This window comes from Stenella coeruleoalba (genome assembly GCF_951394435.1).
Source record: "Stenella coeruleoalba genome assembly, chromosome: 16".
In the NCBI taxonomy this organism is placed as follows: Eukaryota; Metazoa; Chordata; class Mammalia; order Artiodactyla; family Delphinidae; genus Stenella; species Stenella coeruleoalba.
The window spans coordinates 44,778,135-44,800,408 of record NC_137162.1 but is presented as its reverse complement, the minus strand read 5'-3'; the positions used below and the strand labels follow the sequence as shown (position 1 = coordinate 44,800,408).

General features: G+C 52.6%; 1 protein-coding gene across 7 annotated transcripts in view; it reads left to right on the top strand.

The window, feature by feature from the left end:
• Positions 1 to 3,794: 3,794 nt before the first annotated feature.
• CXCL12 (C-X-C motif chemokine ligand 12) overlaps positions 3,795 to 22,274 on the top strand; it is a 28,361-nt gene continuing 9,881 nt past the window's right edge. For 3 of the 7 annotated variants that reach the window (XM_079900943.1, XM_079900941.1, XM_079900942.1), the window contains exons 1-3: positions 3,795 to 3,929; positions 8,164 to 8,281; positions 10,459 to 10,545. In XM_079900943.1, the coding sequence (XP_079757069.1) occupies positions 3,869 to 3,929; positions 8,164 to 8,281; positions 10,459 to 10,545 (266 nt within the window). In that variant the 5' untranslated portion in view covers positions 3,795 to 3,868. Of the gene's footprint in view, positions 3,930 to 8,163; positions 8,282 to 10,458; positions 13,504 to 15,765; positions 19,176 to 22,274 lie in introns of those variants that run through there. The other 4 variants (XM_079900944.1, XM_079900947.1, XM_079900945.1 and 1 more) reach the window with 4 other exon arrangements.

The window sequence follows — 22,274 nt, the reverse complement described above, 5'->3', positions numbered from 1 at the left end:
CCTTGGCCAGCTCTGCCATGTTGGCCAAGGCCTTGAACCGCTCTGAACTTCAGGCTCCTGTCTTCAAAGCTGAGATATTAGGGCTTATCCTGCTGGTGTGATCTTTGTCAGAACCAAATGTGACGAATTCAGAGAAAGCAAACTGAAGTCCTGTATAAATATCTTCCTGAAGGCCTTCTCTGTGCCAAGTGCTTTCACACTTAGTAAATCCAAAGGCCAACCCTGAGAGATAATATACCCATTCCACAGATTATAGCATCGAGGCTTTGAGGTTTTGTCTTTCTCACGGGCCTCCTGGTTCCCAGGGTAAGACATATACCAGTGAACCCCAATGCGAGATGTCAAAGGTGGGAGAGCAGGGGTGGGTGGGGTGCAGCCCCTCCAGGCCCGCATGCAAGGCTGTATGAAAGAAGACTCATGATTGGGGTGGGAGGGTCATGGGTATCCAGGGCAGGGGGTTGGGATCTCATGGATCCCCGCACCCTTCCTAGGACCTGAACACTCCTGGGTGAGCATTCTCTGGCCTTACCTGGATGGCGAGAGTGAAGATGCCATATCTCCCTGTATTATTTTGTTTTACCACTTTGAGACCAAATGGTTTGTTTATAAAAGGGGGAGTGTCAAGCAATTTTAAAATGTTCTTTATTTATTTTCAAACTTCAGATCTTTTTGTACCCCTGTCTGATTTTTCGCTATCTCCCCAACCACTTATACTATTGCATGCTTTGTTAATTTAAATCTACTTATTTTTTAAAATTTAAATCATGAAATCAGTCTTGAGCAATATCTGAAATGTCTGCTTTAATGTGCTAGTTATTTTTTTTATTACTTTAAAAAATAAGTTTATAAATCTATGTTGTTTAAAGTAATGTTTTCAGAGTACCACCTGAAGTCATCTTGTTGGTTTCACACTGGGAAACAATGATTGGGTGCAAACTTTCAACCCTGTATTAAGGTCCTTCTCCAAAATCCAGTCACTGAACTCTGAAGGTGTGAACAGCCTATTGCTGGGCAGAGGGCTGTGGGCAGGCACCCAGACTGTCACTAGGGGTCTAGAGACCATAGTACAAAATCGAGCCTTGGAGATGCACCTGTCTGTTAACCCAACAGCCAGACCCCTGCCTCCCTCTCACCTTGAACTCCTCATGACTGAGGTGTCTCTGAGGAGCTGCAGCTCTGAGTGCCGAGTGTGGGAGAAATCTGCAAGATCTCATAGGGAAGGTGGCATTGCTTTGGGCCTTGACAGGGAACTGAGTTTCCTGGCAGAGAAAGAAAGGTGGAGCCTTTTAAACAGAGATAGTGCCATAAGCAAGAGACAGAGGAGAAAGGGTAGTGGGCCCTGCTACCCTGAATTTGGGAGGCACCCCTGTGACAGAGCCCAGAGCCCAGGTTAAAAAGGCACAGTCCGGTCCCCAGAGTGTTGACTTGTGCAGAGTTTTAAATTTAAGTAGCTTGCCAACCGGTCCATTTTCTCAAAGAACTTAATGACCTTCCATAGTTTACGTGCTTAATTACTTATGTAGAGTGCCATTTTCTTTTCCCCCATCCCCCAGAATGTACACTCCAGGAGGAAGGGGGTTTGGGTTGTTTCGTCTGTTTGTGCTTCCTTTACTGAAGTATTTCAAACACTTATCCCATGTCTGGAACATAACAGGTGCTCAGTAAGAATTCTAATGAATGAATGGAGGAAGTGATGGCACTGATGGGTCCCACACTAATGTCTGTCCTGGGGCTGCGGGGCGCGGCCAGATAGAAGGCCCTGGTTTCCCTTCAGCCCACGCGGGTCCCTCCCAGTGGCTCCCTCAGGCTGTGGGAGCAACAACCGATTTGTGACCAAAAGCAAACAAACGAGATGCTTTGACATTGGCTTTGGCCGGACTTGCAGGTAAGGCTCCACAAGCGCGGCTGTCGCCGGGCTCTGGCCTCTGTGGTGTGCCCCTAAGTCCCGGCCACCCGATATATGACTGAACCTTGCAGCTTCACCGGCCTGTGCAGTGATCTGGGGCAGGCCTGTGTCTTGGTCCACTCGGACCGCAGGAGCGCGGGGGAGGTGGTGGGGGGAAAGGGGGGAAATGAGAGACTTCGCCACCAGAGGGCGTCCGAGCTCAGCCGCCGCGCGCCAGCTTGTCAGCAGCGGGCTAGGGCTCCAACTGGGAGATTACCCGCCCCAGGTCTCCCTAGAGGAGGTGGAGACCGGGGAATGCCGGAGGACCGTCTTATCCATTGGATTGTTAGTTCTTTAAGGGCAGGGACCAAGTCAGTGGGATTCCCGGCTCTACACCCAGCACCCAGAAGCGGGCTCGGCCCAGAGTGAATGAATGAATGAATGAATACAGGTTCACAGAGCACCTAATTGGGCGCGAAAGTAGTTTGGGAAAAAAAACGAAAAATGCAAAAGACACCCATCCCCACGGCCGGAAACCCGGGGCTCTCGCAGCTTCCTGCTGATTGCCCCTTCCGTTGGCCCCCAGTTGGAGCAGCTGAGCCCAGGCCGGACGGGCCCCTCCCACTCCCCCAAAGCCAGAGATCCGGGACTCCAGAGACTTGTTCCCACCAAACACCCCTTGAATGGACGCGGGGACAGAATCCACTCCATTGTCAGGTTATGAGGGAAAGAGCAGAGGGAGGTGGCCGGAGAGGCTTGTGACCACTGGCGAGGCTCAGAAGGGCGCTCTTCTCACTCCTGCGCCTCCCAGACCGCCGCCTGCTTGCAACCCTGTGCTCTGCTGGGGCCACCTCGGGTGTCCAGGTTAGGGTGCGGCAACCTACCAGGAGGGCTGGACACCGCCGAGAAACGACCCCGTGGGTGTAGTTCTCTGCACCAGAAAGACGTGGAGCACCCTCCTGGATGTGGGGGGGGGGGGAGTTCTTTCATCACTTCGGGCATCCTTTGGGGAGAGGGAGAAAATAACTGAAGTGTAAACAATTATTTCTAGCTTCCATTTCTTGAGTACAGACTATGTGCCAGACGCAGTGCTGAGTACTTCGTGGTGGTCGGGAGGGGAGTCTCAAGTCAAATCCCACAGCTCCCCTCCGCGGGGTGGGAACTGGGTTTATTCCATTTCACAGTGGAAAGAGCAGGGGTGCAAAGGGCTAAGTAAATTCACGTTTACTAAGAGCCTCCGGGGCGAACTGCCGTTATTTCCTTTCGGTGGCAGAGCACTCTATTTTAGAGCTTCAATTTCACAGTTGAGGAAACTGAGGCTCGGCTAATAAGTTATAGCTCTGGCTTGGAATCGAATCGGAGTCGCTCTGACTGCAAAGACTAGTCTGTTTCCCTTAGTCCCAGCTTTCCCGGCCGCCGAGCAGCGAGCTGAAGCCGGTGGTCACCTCCAGGTCCTACACTCCCCCAAAAGGACCCTCTTAGCTACCCGGGACGCAGCTGGCCTAGCTGGCCCTCACCTCTAGGACCGACCTGTTTGTTTTTCTTTGGTTCTCATTCTGTTCCCGCCTCTGGGACTCAATCTTTCCATCTGCATAATGGGAACAGTAACCAGTCCCATCCCCGACCCTCACTGAGCGGCTGACTTCCTCGGTGCAGGTTAGGCCTACAAAGCAGGGCCCAGCGTAACCGAGAGGTCAAAGGCTGGGGCGCACCGCAGGCCCAGGAGCATCCCGGGCACGGAGCAGGGGTGGGAGGGAGGGGACAGGGGGAGCGGCCGCGTGGGAGGGGACTCTGGTCAGAGCCCCGGGCCGCAGGCAGAATTCGGCTCCAGGCCCGCCCCTTGCCGCGCGCCCGCCCCGCCCCACCCCGCCCCGCTTTCGCCTCTAAAGTGCTGGGCGCGCGCCTCCTGCTGCCGCACTTTCACTCTCCGCAGTCGCATCCCCTCCACGTCCTGCCTCCGTCCACCCGCCGCCCGCTCTTGCCATGGATGCCAAGATCGTCGCTGTGCTGGCCCTTGTGCTGGCTGCGCTGTGCCTCAGCGACGGTGAGTGCGCCCGGCGACGGAGGCGTGGGCAGGCGCCAGGCTCTTGACTCCGTGCGGGGCCACGGCTCCTCTGCCCCGGCCCGCGCCGTCCCGAGCGAACCTAATCCGAGCCGCTTTGCACCCGGGAGGTCGAGGCAGCCCACCTCGCGGGGCGCGCTCCCTCGGCGTGCGGCGTTTGAGGTCCCCAGCGTAGCGCCCCCCGCGCTGAGGCTCGCACTCCGCGGCTGAGCTCGGGTTCCGGGACGCGGGAGCGGCCGCCAGACCTCGGGCGGGCTGCAGAGCGAGGTCGGGCAGGATAACTGGATGCGAGCGCGCCCAGGGCGCTTTCGGAGCCGGAGCGGGAGGGCGCGGAGGTGTGGAGCCGAGTCGGGAGCCGCGGGTCCCTGGCCCTTGACCATCCACCTCCCAGCTAGTGCCTTCCCGCGGCCCAGCTCGGTTTCCAGAGTAGAATGGGCTCCTGGCTCCGTGCGGGGCCACGGCTCCTCTGCCCCGGCCCGCGCCAAGGCCCCGCTGAGCACCGCGCCGGAGATGCGTTCTGCGGTTCCTGTTGGAGAGAGCACTTTGCAAAGCCTGTCTGGCATCGCGACTTGCTTGTGGTGGCAATGCGATCGGGTGCAGCTGCGAGGCGTCCCTCGCAGTCTTATCGTTCCGAGCAGCTGTCGGGTTTGCAGCGAACGCCTGGCTGCGCTTCTGTACCGCAACGCGGTCCGCAGCGACGCGGCGAAGCTGGAAGCGCGTCCAGACAGTGCCTTCCCTGCCTCTTTCTGGGGTCACCCAGGAGAGGCCCAGGGGCGATCTGGGTCATGCATGCGCCTGCCCAGCCCCCAAAACACACCTGCAGGCTGGCGCCTTTGTCGCCAGACAGGCGAGCACTGCTCTATCTCGGAGTGAGCGCTGCAGCAAAGTTCAGTCGCCAAGGCTTTAGGCCATGGGGAAAGGTGGTGTACCGTTTCACTGTGAGAGGGAGAGAGCTTTTTTCCTTTTGAGGCTTAAGCGAAATCTCACTGTCCTGTTACAGGACACCACTGCTGCAAACCAAAATAAACTGTTGCCTGTGAACGCACAAAACAAAACCATGTCAGCACGGTCAGGCCATGCTGAGCTTTCTTGGCTGCGAAGTTTCCAACGAATCCTGCAAAGGGTTGAAGGACACTGTGCTTGGTGCAGCTGAGGTCTGTGCAGGGCCCCAGGCCCTGGAGCAGTCTGCTAGGTGCCAGCTGAAGACCTCTGCTGCATTCTCACTGGCTGGTGGCTGACCACCTGGGAAGTGTTCTTTAAAAGTGTAGCAAGTTGCTGGTCAGAGCTGCAGAGAGACTGGCACCAAAGGGAATTCAGAATTTTTCTGTAAGCTGAAAAAGTATCCTAGCCTGTGTCTTTACACTGACACTGACACCCCCAACCCAGGTCATGGGGCACACTCTGGTTTGGGTATTAACAATTGAGTGGTTTGGTGAGAGTAGACGTGTCATCATCCAGCTGTGGGAGGAAATGGTGCTTCTTCTAGCTGCCCCCTCCCCTGGGGAACTGCAGAAGTGACTAGAATGCAAGGACCCGGGTCCTTGAGTCCTGGGCATGGCTGACCTGGGGGGAGCACAGAAGGAGTGGGGGCCTCATCCACAGACTCCTCCTGACTCTGGGAAGGGTTGGTTGCTTGCGCATCTGAGTTGCCCTCTTGGCAGCCAAGTGGCCAAGTCAGGGTCCTGGGCTCCCGCTTAGTCGGGCTCTCCTTGCACGCATAGGCCAGAATGAACTTTTTGACCACCTGGAGCCTGTGTACCCATGCTGGGTCCCCTTGTTCAGGCTCTGACTCGGGCTCCTGCCCTCCCTCCATTGGCTAACCTCAGCCAAGCAGCTGGGTCCCCGGATGCCCTGGGCTTCTAGGGGTTAAAGTCAGGGTGGGCCCCATTCCTAGGCCTGGCTGGAGGGGCTGGCTTGGGTGCTCTTGTCTCTGCATTAGAGTGGAAGGACTGCTCCGGAGCGGAGCCAAGTTCACCAGAAGCCAAGTTCCCCCGAGCCCTGGGTAACATCTGGACCAGTCAGGCCTCTTGCCTGTACACGGACCACATGCAAAACAGTTGGAAAAGTTAGTAATATTGACAAAAAGCTGGCAGGAAGGTCACCAGCTGGACACAGCACCTAGCTCTCTTGGTAAGAACACTTGGGGCTCTGTCACTTTAAAAAACCTGTTGAAATTCTCCACTTGACAGGCAGGCAACTGGGTCCTGGGAGCAGGAATAAAAATTGCCTTTGAAGGAAATGGATAATCCCAGGAGGTGGAGAGGGGAGAAGAGAGAAAGAGAAAGCTTGTGTTCTGAGCTCAGAATGGGCTCTGATTTCTGGCCTGATCGCCACTGCTTCGCTAATGGACTCAGAACAGCATCTCAGGGACACGGGGGAGGAGCAGCCCCCATCTTGCACAGCGCTGCCCCCAGCAGCTGTCCTACTGTGCAACTTGCAGTTTGCTGCTCTGGGGTTGGGACCAGTCCTGCCTTACCAGTGGGCCCCACATGCCGGTTCTGCTCAGCTCTGAAGGACCCCTGAGAATTTCAGGGGAACATGGAGGCAGGACACTCGGAGGGGAGACTTTGGCTCTTCCTTTACCCTGGCTACCCAGCCCCCAGCTGCAGGCCACTTTCCCAGGTGATCTGGTTACAGGGCCATACAGACTTCTGCAGGGACCCGGTACACTTGCTAAAAGCCAGGCCCCAGCAGCGACTTTCTGGACTTAGCCCAGGTGTAAACCTGAAGCCTGCTCCAGGCTCTCCAGTGCCACGAGTCACTGAGAGCCTTGAAGCCAGGCTTTCTTCTTCCTGGTTTTCAGGGAGTCGAGTTTGGTCTTGGGGGGCCAGGTGGTCTGCTTTCCGCCTGACTTGTTGGCCATGCCATCTCTTGACGGAGTTCAGCCTTGAGGAAAAAAAATGAAGTCCCTCACTCACAGGCCTCCCCAGCTCTCTTGCCCCACATATGGAGCTTCAGAACCACCAGGAGCCCTCTGGGAGCTCTGTAAACAGGCAAACTTTTTTTTTTTTTTAATCTCTGGACTAAATATTCTCAGACCTACATTTAATCCCTGATGAAAGGATCCACAAATTCAAATAATTTGGGGTATTAAGTAGGGCTTGGATAAAATCTGCAGAAAACATGCACACATCCACGCGCACACATCCACGCACACACACATCCACGCGCACACACACACACACACACACGCGCGCGCACACACACACGCGCGCACACATCCACGCGCGCACACATCCACGCGCGCACACATCCACGCACACACACACACGCGCGCGCACACACATACACGCGCGCACACATCCACACGCGCACACACACACGCGCGCACACATACACGCGCGCACACATACACGCGCGCGGGCGCACACACACACACACAAAAGTCAGTACCCACCCACCCACCCCCCGGAGCTTGCAATTCCAGACTTCCAGGGTGAGCTGTGGGTTCTGCAGGAGCCCTTTGCTAATTTACACTAATGAGTGTCAATTATGGTATTTTGCAAATTGGTGAATTGGCAAACAAAGATGTAATACAACCCAGGAGGCTGGAGCATCCCTGCACAGGCAATGAAAGCCACGTTTCCCTCCAGCCCTGGAAGTGCAGGGAGAAGATGGGCCCTTGCCTGCCCTCTGGGGACGCCCAGGTAGGAAGCCGGTGGGATTCTTTTGTGGTTGCCTGGGCTTAAGGTAAATGTGAGGACAGAGAAGACTGCAGGTGGGGGAGGGGAGCATTCCCAGGGGAGCTGCAGTGGCTCCTGGGAGAGAGCGAGCCTGGAGCCTCCTTCTTCCCCCTCCCTGGTCCCTGAATCGGGAAATCTTTCTCAGTTGGCCATGGAGGAGTTTATTTTGCAAAGAATAACTAGGAACCTCAGTACCTTGGACTGAAACAGTTCTCTCCTGTGATTAATGTCCTTCATCTTGAGACACCCAAGCAGGGGCCTTCCGATTTTAGCTTCCCTACCCTCCTAAGGTCCAGCTCTCCTCAGGTCCTTCTGGCCTCTTGCCCTGTAGAAGCTGAGCCTCAGCCCACTCAGAGCTCCCTGCGCTGCCCAAGGAAAAGGTCTCTGCCAGGATGCACCCATGACTCCTCCCATCGTTCCCCATCCTACCCTCATTCCACCGTCTGATCACTCGGCTGCAGACTCAGACACACTTGTATCCCCAAGGCCTGGCAGGATAATAACAAGCTGCTTTGTTCTCGTTACCTCTCTAGGGAAACCGGTCAGCCTGAGCTACAGATGCCCTTGCCGATTCTTTGAGAGCCACGTCGCCAGAGCCAATGTCAAGCATCTCAAAATCCTCAACACTCCGAATTGTGCCCTTCAGATCGTGTAAGTCTGAACATCCTCCTCCAGGGATGTTCCATTTGATGGCCATAGTAACACCTAATTCACAGACTTGTTAAAGCTAGAGAAATGACACATGCCGAGTGTCCAGGCTCGAACCTGGCATAATTAGAGGCAGCTGATAGTACCACCAGGCAGGAGTTTTAAAAGCTTCTCTTACCCTTGGTGCCGTGCTCACTCACAGAGGGTCCTTGCCTCTTCTTTCCAAGCTTCCTCCCTTTAGTGCAAGAGATGGGAGCACATTCAGATGCACCCTTAGACTGGAGAAACATGGGATTCACCAAAGTTTCTTTCTGCTGAAGTACAGTAAATTAGCCAGCCCCTTGCTAGTAACAGTTCTGCCAATTTCAGGGCTTTGGTGCCCTAATTTAATCCTTTATCACATAGCACAAACTCACAAGACTCAAATTCAGTTGAAGTCATCGTTAAACTGTTTGGTGAAACTCAAAATTACCAGCGCACTGAACTGCATTTTCTGAAAAGCCAACACACAAGGTTTCAGTTTTGCTGGTGTTGATGGCAGCTGCTAACATTTGATTTTATTCATGTGGGAAACGAGACATACCAAAATCACACATACATGAGACACTAAGATCTCTCCTGGAGAGCAGGAGCCTGAACCAAGTCCAGAAAGAAAGCCACACGTGGCCGTCCATTGCTCGGCCCTCCGGTGCCCATGTGTCCCCGTGCTCGCTCACAGCGAGCTTGACCATGTGTCTAGATGTCGGGGAGTGGAGGCTCGGGGTCTCCTGGGCAGAGCTCACCTCCTGAAAAGTCCCAGCACTAAAAGCAAGACGGGAACACAGCAGTTGGAGCAAAAGCTACACCCATCTGACGACTCTCCACCCAACACCAACTGGTTTTAGGTTTGACTTTTCTTTTTCTCTAGCCTTTGCTGCCTTGAATGTGTTTGTCATTTACAATATGCTTTAGGGCACTAGAAGACGAATTTTTTTGTTTTCATTTTCTTTGCTTGTAATAAAATACTCTCTTTTGAGAAGTATTTAATCAGATAATGAATTCAGCGAGGATGGGCCCACTTTGCAGTGCAGACTCTGTGGGTTCCCTTGCCTCGAGGTTGAAGGAGCCAGATAGAATCCTCATGTCTTTCCGGGCAAACACATTAACAAACAGCAATCCCCAGAATTGGACCTGGATACGCCTTGCTCTGAGCCAGGCCCTCTGCACAGCTCGTTGACTCAACAGGCAGGCTGTGTGAAGACTCCTGGTGTCCATGAGCCTCTGTGCTGGCCGCACGGGTCCTCCTAGACCCCGAGCGGCTGGGCGGTGGTGTCCTCGGGCTGCTTGAGATTACCTGGTACCCAGGGGCTTTATGGAGAGGGATCCAGAGACAAGTCCAGGTCCTCTTCCAGGAGTCTTCAGAGAGGGAGGCTCTGAGTAAAGGTGAGAATTGGGAGGAAGGTGCAGTACGAACTTTCAAAGAACAAATGAGACAATGAACATTCAGTGAACTTGTAAAATCTCTCTGGAAACCATTTTCTGGCAAACTACCTAGACTACCTCTCCCCCTCCCCCTCCCCCTCCCCCCACTGCCCCTCCCCGCACTGTACTCTCACCTCTCCATCCCCCAGCCTATGCGGTACCCCTTTGTAGGTCTCCTGCCTCTAGGCTTACTCTTAAGTCTGTCTTCCATGTGCTATCAAGATGGTCCATCAAAAGAAAAATCTGCTTCTGCCACCCCACAAGGTCCCGTCATAAACAGAATTGCAGATGAAGCCCCACTGCTTTGACCCTTACATCTGGCCGCGGGCTTCTTGAATGTCCTGTCTCCCAAATTCCTCACATCCGTCTCTGCACTGTTACCCCTTTGGGCTATTTGCTCTTGCTTTTCCTCCCCCCTTTACTTCACTTGCCCAGCTCCTACTTATCCTTCAAAAGGCAACTCAAATGTTCCCTGTGTGAATTCTCCCTGGACTCCTTAAAGACTTTTCTTCACTCCCCAGTGTCTCTGGGGTAGAACTTGCAGCACGGCTAGCACTGTCTCCCCAGCACACCTGGGGTTCCTGCCGAGCCTGAGCCTGCCAGGCGGGGCACCCCGCTCCAGTTGGGTCCTAACCTGGGTGTCGGATGAGCAGATGCCCAGGTCACAGCCACGCTCCCCTCCGATCAGCTGCACACTGTCGCCTCTTCTGTTTTGCCAGGGCAAGGCTGAAGAACAACAACAGACAAGTGTGCATCGACCCGAAATTGAAGTGGATTCAGGAATACCTGGAGAAAGCTTTAAACAAGTAAGCACAACCACCAAAAAGGACTTTCCACTAGATCCACTTGAGGAAAGCTAAACCCATGTGAGATGAAAGGGCAAAGGTGTGGGGGAGGAAGGCCTGAACGGTGAGGACCAGGTGTGCCTGGGGGGCAGCGCACTGACCTGGGCACGGGCGAGAGGTTTGCCCAGCATGTAGACAACTGCATTTATAGCCTACGGTACAATATCGCAGCGTGTGTTCATCTGTGCCCCGTACCTTTCACATTGGCTGTTTTATAACTGGGGTTTTTCTAAGACATTGTATCATCCCAATAGCATTTCCCACCAGTCCGTTCCCTCATAATCATCACAATCATCCTCATTCTCATTACCCTTTTTTAAATCGATGATTACTTCAAGCTTTGTATTTGGTTTGTTTTGGAGATTCTCCTTTTCTCCCCGGGGGAGTCTGAGCACAGTCAGGTGATGGCCAAGCAGGGAGCTCAGATAAGCATCCTTCCTCCAGACGCTGAGGCTCGGAGGAAGACTGTGGGCGACTCCAGCAGGGGGTGCCTCTCCTGACAACCCACGTGCTGACCAGTGCTAGGCAGCGGCCACTACCTTCGCCTCCTCTTTCAAGCTCAGTGATTGGACGGGTGGGCTCCATGCAGAACTGCCATCACTGGGGACTGTGCTCAGAGACCCTCTCCGGGTCACTCCCGGCCTCTTCCTGCCTCCCAGAATATGCTTTCATCTCGCTTCTGCTTCTCATTTCTCTACGCACCCAGCTGGAGGAGGGTGACCGCAGGGGCTCCCACCCTGTGGCCCCCTCCTCCCTTTGCCCGCCCCTCCTCTGCAGGCCCTCTGTGAGATCCTTCTCTGGCCTCCTCCAGAACGGGGCTGGCCCTCTGCTGGGGGTATGAGATCATGTCTCCTCCTTCCCATGAAAGACGGTCTTTGCAGAATCAAATGCAGTTTTCAATCTGAGAGCTTGCTTTGAGGAATTTGGTTTCTGTAATTGCCTCTGAAACCTGTGTATGCCACGGAGGCTCTACAAACTCTGAGGTTTCTGAAATCAGGAATGAAAAAATAGATGAATCAACGAGCCTCTTGCCACTAACCCCTCCTCCTGAAGCCACAAGATGGTTTCGGGTTCCAATCAGAAATGTTGGCGAGATGGAATCCCCTGCATAAACGTGATCCACAGATGGGCCTGGTGGTATTTGTAACTTTTTTGCAAGGCATTTTTTTATATATATTTTCGTGCACAATTTTTTAAACGTTACTTTAGTAAACAAATGTATTTCAGAATATATTTATAGTCGAACAATTCCTATATTTGAAGTGGAACCATATGAATGTCAGTGGGTTACATTTCTCTATTACCGTAAACTACTGGCGATTTGTAAAGAAATATATATGATATATAAGTGTGACTGCAGCTTTTTAATGTTACCCACAGTGTATTTTTCCACTTGTACTAAAATTGTATCAAATGTGACCTTATATGCACTAGCAATAAAATGCGCATTGTTTCATGGTATAAACCTCCTACTGTATGTGGGAATTTATTTACCTGAGGTGAAGTCCGTTAGTTGTCAGACATGGGGCTCACACACATTTCTGGAATTTATTCGGATAAGCTGGCCTGCTGGTCAGGTGCCTTGCATCCTTCCTGCCGAGTTCACATGCAAGTGACAGCACATGGGCCTTGCTCAGGAGCAGATTAGATCTGCAGCTCAAGTTTTTATGTCTTTTTTTTTTTTTTTTTTAAACCCAGTAGAAGCAGTGGGGCTAGTTTTCTGAAGAATCATATTTGACTCACTAATTCCTCCTCCCCTTCTTACTGCTCCTTGGTCCTCCTAACATCCCCACGTAATCTCCAGAGACTCGATCCTCATCATATCCAGCTTTCACATTTTCCCATGTAAAAATCCCATCATTCCAGCCCATGGCTAATATCAAGCTTTCTCAGGAACAGGTGGCCTTACCCCATAAATCATTAAATACCATTCAGCTTGAATCATTTTAATGTGACAGTCAAGAGCCAATTGCTCTAATAAAGTTGCTCTAATAAAATTCTGCTAACCAGCTCTCTCCCTTGCCCTCCAGAACAATCCCAGTCATTCCCAGGGGGTGTGTGCACAGGCGTCCAGAAAGGAGAAGGTGGGGTCAGGCTGCTTTCTTTCTCTCCTCCTGGAAGGCCATCTGAACCTTGGGCCTCCAACCTCCAAAGCTTATTCGATTTGAAATGCAGAGATTTTAAAGATAAAGCAGAGAGTTCAGCTCTGCATTGAGATGTAAAGAAGCCCTAGGAGAGCAGGTTGGGGTGAGACGAAGACCAGTCCAGCCTGGCCCTGGGCGTGCCTTCCCACCCTTTCGGATCAGTTCACGGGTATCTGTGTTCTGGAAGCCCGTCTAACATTTTTTTGAATTGGGGAAAATGTCTAACTTATTTTAATGAAGTACTGACAGACAGTGCTTTGCCTGGGCGCCTCCAGACCTGAGACTAAAGACAGGGTTAAACAAATACACGGGCCACTTTTAAATATTGTGCAGACTGAGAAAGATTCCTGTTTATTTCAACGTTATTAATGGTTCTACTAATTTTATCTAAGGGGGCGCAGAGAAGAAAAAGTGGGGAAAAGAGAAAAGATAGGAAAAAAGAAGCGACAGAAGAAGAGAAAGGCTGCTCAGAAAAGGAAAAACTAGTTATCTGCCACCTCGAGAAGGACCACAGTGCACTCTGCTCTTGTGTCTCCCGGCGCTTTGTAAATCTGCCCCAACCCTCCTCCAGGGCAGAGCCCCTGCTTCCCGGGCGGGCGCTCAGACTTCCATGGGGGAGCAGCATTTTGCCGCCACTGTGGCCACCCCGGGTCCTGTATTTATGTGCTTTTTAGGGCCTTTCCTGGTCTGCTAAGTTAAGAAGAAAGTAGTTGTACAAAGACCGGGGTTGGAGTCTATGACACAGAGCCTGTGTGCTCAGGACTCTATCTAGAACAGCCTGGGACTCCGGAATGGCCCAGCGCTCCATCTAGAATGGCCCAGGGTCTCTCTCCAGCATCACCCTGGGCTGAGGAGCCTCCACCCTGCCCTCTGCTCCCTCTCTCGCAAGGCCCATGATCATGAGCGCTCAGAGCTCACACAGCTCCACACTCTTACGATCTGCGTTCCCGTCTGGGGCCAGCGTGTGGCCACCTGGCCTGTGCACAGAGCGGCCCGCTGGCCCAGCAGCCGGCATCTCACCCAGCAAGGGCCATGTGCCTGATACCCTCTCACTTGCCACTGCCGGTGGCATCACTGCCTTTGCGGGGCAGAGCTGGCTGTGGCCATGCCATTTGCAGGCGGTAACTGACTCCTTTCCCCAAATGCCTGCTGCCTGGCTCTCCACCACTCTGCCACCTGGGGTAGGACTTTTCTGGCCTCTCCCTCCCTGGGCCTGGGGCTGTATGAGCGGCTTTACCTCCAAGCTTGGGCGGGTTTCTTCAGACCGTGTGGGGAGAATGGCTGACGGCTCCGCATTTCCAGAGAGCAGTTGTGGAAATGCTTCTCAGGGAGCCTCTTTGCAGGGCAATTCGCTTTGTAGATTCTTTAAACGGGTTCCCTGATGCAGAGGAGTTGTGTGAAGGGCCTGTAGCTCTGGGGACCCCTAGCCTATCCCCTTCGCCCTTCTGCATGACCCCAAGTGATTAGGTTCTGGGACGCAGCTGCCTCGGTCCTCACTCACCACCCCGACCTCAACACACATACACACGCAGATTCAGGGCTGAGCTTTCTTGCCAAGTCTCTCTAATTTGGACTGGAAGGAGGGGGATCACAGGGGAGAGCAAGGCCCTGATTTCAGTAGTGCTTTGAAAAGGGAAACCTTGAATATCTACTCTTCTCCCCATCCCCCTGTCACACATGGACACACACTCACCCTGTACCCCAGACCCCTGGTCATAATTTCAGTACATGGATCCAGAAAGACGACATGGTTGAAGGATGGGGCACATGGATTTCAGGAGAAGAAACCCAAGGTCCTTGCCTGTCACCTGGGTCACAGAGCGCTGTGTCCCCCTCACGCTTTAGTGCGCTCCTTTTAATTGCAGCATAAGGAATTACAGCCATTACTTTTCCTCACTGGAGAAGTGTCCCCCTAGGGCACTGTAGCCAAAGACTTTTACTTCCCACTGCCATCCCTTGTACCTGGCTAACTCCCCCAGCCTGTGGCCCTCTTGCCAGCAACAGGGATGGCAGGCCTGCTCCCGGGCGTGTGGGTTGCCCACTTACCTCATCCTGCCTGTGGTGCCTCCGAAGGCCTCTGGATGGCTGCTGGGCTACCCAGGGCTGCAGTCCTTTCCGTGGAAGCCAGCAGCAGTTCTTGTCTGCAGGACCTTGGCCAGGGTAGCGCTACTCTTACAAAAGCACCTGCAGAGGGTCAGACCTGTGACTCCACGCTCCCTTTTTCACACCGCAGGAGCAGTACATTTCTGTGCCAGAGAGGGTGACAGGTCTGTTCTGGGAGAGCTGTTTGCCCTGTAGCAGCTGTGGGTCAAGCTATTGCTTCCCTGAGGTAAGCAATAGCTTACAGACTGCTTTCTGCAGTGCCCAGGGAGACAGCACGGGCCACCTCTCCTGGGGGAGCCGGGGCTGCGGGGACTCAGAGGGTTGGACCCACATTAGAAAACATAGGCAAGCCCCTGTCTGTCCTTATATGACTCCTTTGGCCCTGGGGCCTCACTGTATCTGACCAGCGGGCCTCAGCCCCGCTGAAGGCAGGGTGGCCGTGGAAGAGCCGAAGAGCTGGACCTCCATTCCGTTGTGGGTTGAAACTGACTAGGCAGCGCTCGCGCGTCTGCCACCAGGTGCGCATGCGCGGTCCCAGTGCCGGCTGCCTGGGCGCCTAGCTCCGGGGCCGCTCCGCCGCGCCAGCCCAGAGGTCCTGGGGCTTAATGTCTATGCTGGGCTAAGGCATCGCACTTCGTCCTGCCTTGTGACCACTGTGCCATGCCATCTCCGTGCCCTTGTTCGTCCATCCGCCCTGTGCTTGCTGTGCCCACCTGCCCTCTCTGCTTCCCGCCTTCCATCCGTCCTCCGCTTCTGCCATGCTGTCTCTCTCATTTCAGTCCCCCTGCTCAGGGTCTCGGAAGGCAGAAGCACCACAGAGATTTGGAAATCAGGGGTGTGTCCCCGGCTGGAGCGGGGCTCAGCGTCTCAGGTGTGCGGCCCGACCACTGCAGGAACCCGCCTTAATGGTGTCTCCCTCTGTTCTTGTTAACAGGAGGTTCAAGATGTGAGAGGCGCAGGTTGGGTCAGACGCCTGAGGAAACCTTACAGTAGGAGCCCAGGTCTGAAATCAGAGTTAGGAAGGGTCTGTAGCTAGCCACCCCCCGCACCCAGACAGGCCTGAATGCATTTCCAAGAGCCTTGTCTTGCAGTTTGCCTTACTTCACCATTTGATCATGTAGCAAAATATGTGGCGTTTATTTCTCATTTAGTCTGATTATCCAGTGTCACTGGCGACAGATAGGAACTTAGATTAAGGCCATTCTTTTACCTGCTTTGTTATAATATCCTTCCCGGAACCCCTTATCTAGCCAGAGGTTTCTGAGCTGTGCAGGCTGGAACCCCAGACGGAGGGAGCCTTGCCCACATCACCGTGTCCAGGGTGGAGAGCCACCAGGAGGTGTCAGCACCAGTGAGCGTGGGTAGACCTTAGTGAAGGCTGCCCTGTGCAGGGGCGGAGGCGGGTGGGGGAGAGGTTCTGGGGAGCCAGGCAGGAGCCTCACCCTTCCTCAGGGTGAGAGCAGGGTTCTGCCTCTTTGGCGAGTACCGCAGGGCTTCCCTGAGCTGAGGCAGGCAGGAGTGTGAGGCCAGGGCAGGGTGAGATTCACCCCTCATCCCAAGCTCTCCTCTACATCCCATCACGTCCTTCTCATCATTCTCTCTCTCATCCATCATCATGTGTATCCAAGACTGTCTCCATGACCCAGGAAAAGGACTCTCTCAAGAGCAAAGCTTTACTTTAAACTGGGCACCAAGAAGTAAATCAAAATGTCTCGTGTTACCTGGTCCTGGAAGCACTGTGCACGTCTGTGGCTTGTTTGGAATATTGTCCATTGTCCAATCCTGTGTTTTTGTTCAAAGCCAATGTCCTCGGTGCATGCACTGTCAGTTCCTTAAATGCAAAGCCTGAGAGTGAGGAGATGCCCCTTGGGGCCTTTGACCAGATTTTTGATTAGGGCTGTGATCCTTTTGGATGGAACCTTGTTTTCCCCATGATCACAAACCCATGTTGGATCAACAGAGCCCAAGGGAATTCGGTTTGCAGCAGTATGACCTTCGAGGATGCAGACCCTCAAGGCGTCTGTAACTGTTGGTACCTCAGAACTACAGAGAGTTTTGTCTTCGTGGTGTCAGCACTGTTTGGGGAATAACAAGAAAAGAATTTTCAACTTTTTTTTGGTTTTGAAAGCCCAATCCCTAAAATAATCAATCCTGGACATGAAGATTCCTTCCCGATTAAAATCTAACCTCATTTTTTTCACCATTTGATGATCCCATCATCTCTTAACTTGGCACAGTGGCCCCTGGACCTTCTCTGCTGCCGCTGTCATCTTGTGCTTACAGGATGTCCAGCAGGGCATTCCTCTTAGAAAAGAATGGGCTGGTTGGGAAAGTAGCTTAACAATCCTGACGTTTAGGGTGTTTCCCTTTATTGAGAGCAGTTTGTAGAGCTGCATTAAACAGTTTAAAAATCTCACTTTCTGAAAAGGAGGCACTTGAGGGCTTTTGGCTTGTTTTGTTTTTCATTTGGTCTCACTAATACTTTTCCCCTCTGGTTAAGTTTTTTTTCTAATTAAGAAAGCAGAAAAAAAAGAAGGGCAAAACAAGGAAATGTATCAATTGACAGGATGACGTAAACAACATGCAGAAAGGATATTCTTGTAAAATAATCTTGAATTGTAGGTGTTCTCAGATTTAATAACCTTTGGGTTATCAGTACCATGTGTTAGGCATTTCCATAAATATGCCTTTAAATTAGATCTTCATGCAAATAGACGCAAATCCATCAACCAAACAAAAATTCACATCCTCAAACCAGCTTTGTTATATTGAAAACAATAGAGTATGGAGGGGCCTTTATTAGTTATAAGGGATACAGAGCTGGTTTCAAAACCCTCTTCTGAAGTTAACCTGTCACTACAGGCCTTCTGAATTATACATGAAATGATCTAATTTTCAGTGGGAGAGTCATTTTCCAAGTAATTCAAGACATTTTAAAATCTCATGGAAATTTTGGAATTACCGTCCCCTGGAACCCATGAACCAGAACCATTAAATCTCTTTCTCCAAGAAAATTAACATGGCCCTAAATAAATCTTGACTACAGTTAAGAATAATTTTTGTTTCTCCCCTATAGGGGGAAAAATAGATAAGAGGAGAAACTGCAGGAAAAATGATTTGTGTGACAATCCCTCTACTTGCAATCTGCTCCTGAGTGGAGACTGCCCAGCTAAAGCAAATATGCATTTAAATAGTCCATTTGCAAAGGAAAAGGCTCTCCTGATCCCCTTTTGCTTTCAAAATACAAGTGGATCACTTTGATTAGGGGTCACCTAGCTGTTCTTCCTGGTCCAGTGCTGCCTCTACCTGACCTTCCCTTGGGCTCCGTGTAACCTCCAGGGTGGTCCTCCACTGCCAGCCTTTGCATCAGGACCCAGGCAGAGAAGACGTGGGGGCACTGAACTCACAGACGTGCTGTGTGTTGGAATCCGAATTTGTGCCTTGTGTTGTTTTGCACCGTTCTTTGTCCCACTCCGGCCAGGTGCTGAGACCCCAGCGAGACACACGAAGGACCCTCTGCTTATCTGCCTGTCCTCCAGAGAAAGGAGGGCCAGCTTTGAGCAGAGGGCCTGAGTAGCAAAAGGTTGCAGTCCCCACTGTGTGAAGTCCAGAGAACTTCTAAGCCTTTTCACTTGATCCGATTTGACCTTCCTTTTCTGACTGCCCCCTGGTGTTATCACTATGGGATCTCTCACTGGGAGTTCATCACCTTTCCCAGGTGGTGCATCCTTTTGTAGCTGGATGAGAATTGTGGGGTCCTGATCTCTCTACACATATTCCCTGGGAAATTTCCCATCCCTGGGAAATGTTCCCTGGAAACCTTCAAGTCCCCTAAGGAGACCACTGACATTGTCAAGTTGAAAAATCCCATAGACTGTTACTCTGCAACCTCGCTGGACTCTCAGTCTCTGAGCGGTGATGGGTTCAGTGTTAAATGCGATAAATACTGTATTTTGTATTGTTGAAACTGCATCTCCCACATAATGTGAAAATGGTCCAGGAGAAGGCAGCTTTCTATATGCAGTGTGCTTTTTTTTTTTTAACAAGTAACAACTCCTTTTGAGAAACAACAATTTCTACTTTGAAGTCATATCAATGAAAAGATGTATATGCACTTATAATTTTCCTAATAAAGACATGTACTCAAATGTAGCAGCCAACGGTTTGAAATTAGTGTTACCATTTGGAACTCTCCAGACTTGGTTTTTCTTCCTCAAACCCAACACGGAGGGGTTATGTAGTTCTAGCTGCAATAGTCAGTGAAAAACAGGCCATTGTAATCATACTCATCATAGGCAAGAATTCTGGGGGCAGACTTGCGTCTCCTAGTCTGTGTACTTAGCAGGGGGGAAGGCTCTCCCTTTGCTCTGAATGTCCCTGGTTTTGCGGGAATCCCTTCTTAAAAGCGAGCCAGCCCGCTACTCCAGCCCGCTACTCCAGCCCGCTACTCCCTCCAGAAGGGATAGTTTTGTGCAAGGGCCTGGGTGTTTTCCTGTCAGCCGTGGGGAAGGAAACTTCCACTCTGTACTTCTCAGGCTTAGTAGAAGGCAACAGAGGCCCCGTCCCCAAAGGCATGGCCAGACACCCAGCACCTTTTGTATTTTCTGTCCTGCACCGGGGCCTCTGCTGGAAGCCAGTTGCTGATTCAGCCAGCAGTGTCCTGAATACTGGGGACAGGGGCTGAGCCCAACAGACAGGGTTCTGTCCTCACAGAGGTCAGTCAGCCTTTCCCACTTTCCACCACATCCTCTCTGATCCAGTCAACCATGCTGGAAAGAAGAGGCCAGCACAAAGCCCCCAAATCCAGATTGTTCTGTCCTCCAGACCCTCTTGCCCACATGCCCAGATGTGACCACATCACCCCTGTGCTCAGTACATCCCGGATGTTTCTAGGGTGACTGCAATGTGGTTACCAAATTGCAGATGAACTGGAGGAAGAAGGAAGGATTAGAGAGACCACGTCAAGAGGCAGCGTGGCATCCTGGGACAGGCGTGGGAGTGAGGATTAGCAGGCCAGTGCTTGAACCCTGGTCTTCTCTCTGCTCACTGTGTGACTTGAGGCCCTTGCCTGACTCTCAGTCTCCCCATGTAACGCTGGAGCTTAGAATCACCAAGAGCTGTGAGGATTAGACTGGGATCCTTCTCTCTCACCCCACTGCTCCCCGGGGTCTACAGTGTTGGGATAAGATCCTGCCTGCCTCTGCTTAGACCTTCAGCAAAGCTCTGATACCACCTGGAGCTCAAAGTGATCTTAGGAGTTGAGCTTCACCCGCTTAGCCAACAGATGGGGGAAGTCTGTTGGTTGGGTCTTGTAGGTGTCCCGGCGCCTGTGCGGTGCTGGTCCCAGCATGTCCCACCACTATCCTGGCAGCGGGAACTCACAACCTAACCTCTGGATTAATTCCACGGAATGATGTTGACTCTTCAGAATGATGTTGCATTAAAAAATAATAATAACGAATAACTGGACCCATGTCCTACCATGCTTTACACAGCGGACGGCCCCCCTTTAGCCAGCCGACAATACCCGCCACGCCAGGCCCGGTACTAGGTGGGCAGTGTGGATACCGTGGTGAGCAAGCTGGCGTGCCCCCCGATTTCAGGGAGCCTGTAGTCTGGGGGACTGTCTTGCAATTAAGTGAGCATTTTCGTAAAGCTTGGTAATGTAGGTCAGGGTGCATCCAGGGGTCAGGGAAGCTTAGAGCACCATCGAGGGCTCCTTAAAAGAAGTGCTGCTGAAGCTGAGACCTGAGAGAAGTAGATTATTTCCAGGGAGGGGAGTATCCACTGACCCATGAGGCCTGCCCTTGTGAGCCCACATGGTGTCCTGCTGTGAGTTAGAAATGGGAGCTTATTCTGCCAGGGGCGCGGCTCCCACGGGAAGCCCAGCATGACGGCAGAGAGAGCTGGATTTCAGCCCCTCACTCCCCTGCTGCACCCTTGCGTAAGGCACAAACTGCACACGGCGGCTGAGAAGGGCTGGGCCCCCCACGCGGATGGGGTCCTGACAGCTGGGAAACGTGATAAAGGGGTGCCCTCGGTACAGCTGACTGCATGGTTTAGACACCTGGCCCTGGCTGCCCGGTCCAGTTTTCTGCCCCAGGAGTGCAGAGTTGTGATTCACACTTCATCGCGTTCTCCGGGTTTCTCTGGGCCTACAACTGAGAGCCTCGTTCTCGGGAGTGTGGGTAGCTGGAGAGAGAGAGACGTAGAGAGAGCTACAACTGGAGGAAACAGACTCAGGGAGAGAAGGGGGGTGAGAGAGCAGGAGGCCCTAGAGGCAGGTGAGAAGTAGACAGGGAGGTCCAGCCACACTCCCTGTCCTCGGCTTCTGTGTGTTCCAGATGAATCCCTCTCAAGAGCTAGGATGAGGATTTCTCCTAATTACACCCAAATAACCATCATTGGAGGCAATTAGACAGGCACAGGGGGCAAGGCAGGTGGGGAGCAATGAGGCTCTGGACATGGGCTCGCACTTGCACAGGGAATCATTTTGGAGACCTCCCTCCCTCCTCCCCAGCCTCCCCAGGGGTCTTTTCTGGGGTTCGTCCCTGGCTTCAACTTGAACTCCAAGGAAAGACCCCTCAGGCCTGTGCTTGCTACCTTGTTAAGACTGATAAATGACCCAGAAGCATCCCCTAAGCCCCTCCCCACATAAAAAAGTACACAGATTCCGTTTAGGACCAAGATGCTCTTCCTTCCCTGAAAAGCACCAACCCAACCTGCCCAGCATAAATTGTGGTGAGACGGCTGAACCGTCAGCCTGTGGAGAGCTCTAGCCCAACCCCAGATGTGTGGCGGGGAGGCTGCAGTCCACCCACAGCCTATGTGTCCAATGAGAACAAACTGGGACAATGGATTCTCAAGTGTATACATCTCCTGCAGGGCTGCAGGCTCTGTAACGTCCTGTTGGGGATGGGGGAGCTCTGCGGTGAAGAGCGCTTGTCATAGTGGGTGTTTAACAAACATTTGATATGTGAGCTGATGTCCTCGAGTTGTGAGGCATCAACAGACCCTAGCAGCAGCTTCCCGGGCAAGCCACAACCAAGCCCTGCTGTTCCTACCTGGCACTGGAGCTAATCTCAAATTCCAAGGAGGTTGTTCTGCTAAGTTTCCAGAAGTTAACACTCATTTTAGAGCAAATGAATTGCAGCTACCTCTCGGCCCGTGAAACCAAACAGAAACATAGCAGAGTGAAGCCCTAGATGGAGGGGGGAGAGTAGAGTGGCAAGGGGTGCTTGTGGGTGGGAGGAGCCTTGGATTCGTAGTGAAAGCGAGTAGCTGCGGATTGCTGTATGACCCATCCCCAGTTCAATCTAACTCAGTCCGCAGGCCGCCTGCCTGCACCTCTGTAGCTGACTGGAGCTCAGAGAAAAAAGTACATCCCCGCCATCCGGTCTGTTTAAATTCCTGACACTCACCACAAGTGGGTCCTTAGTGCCG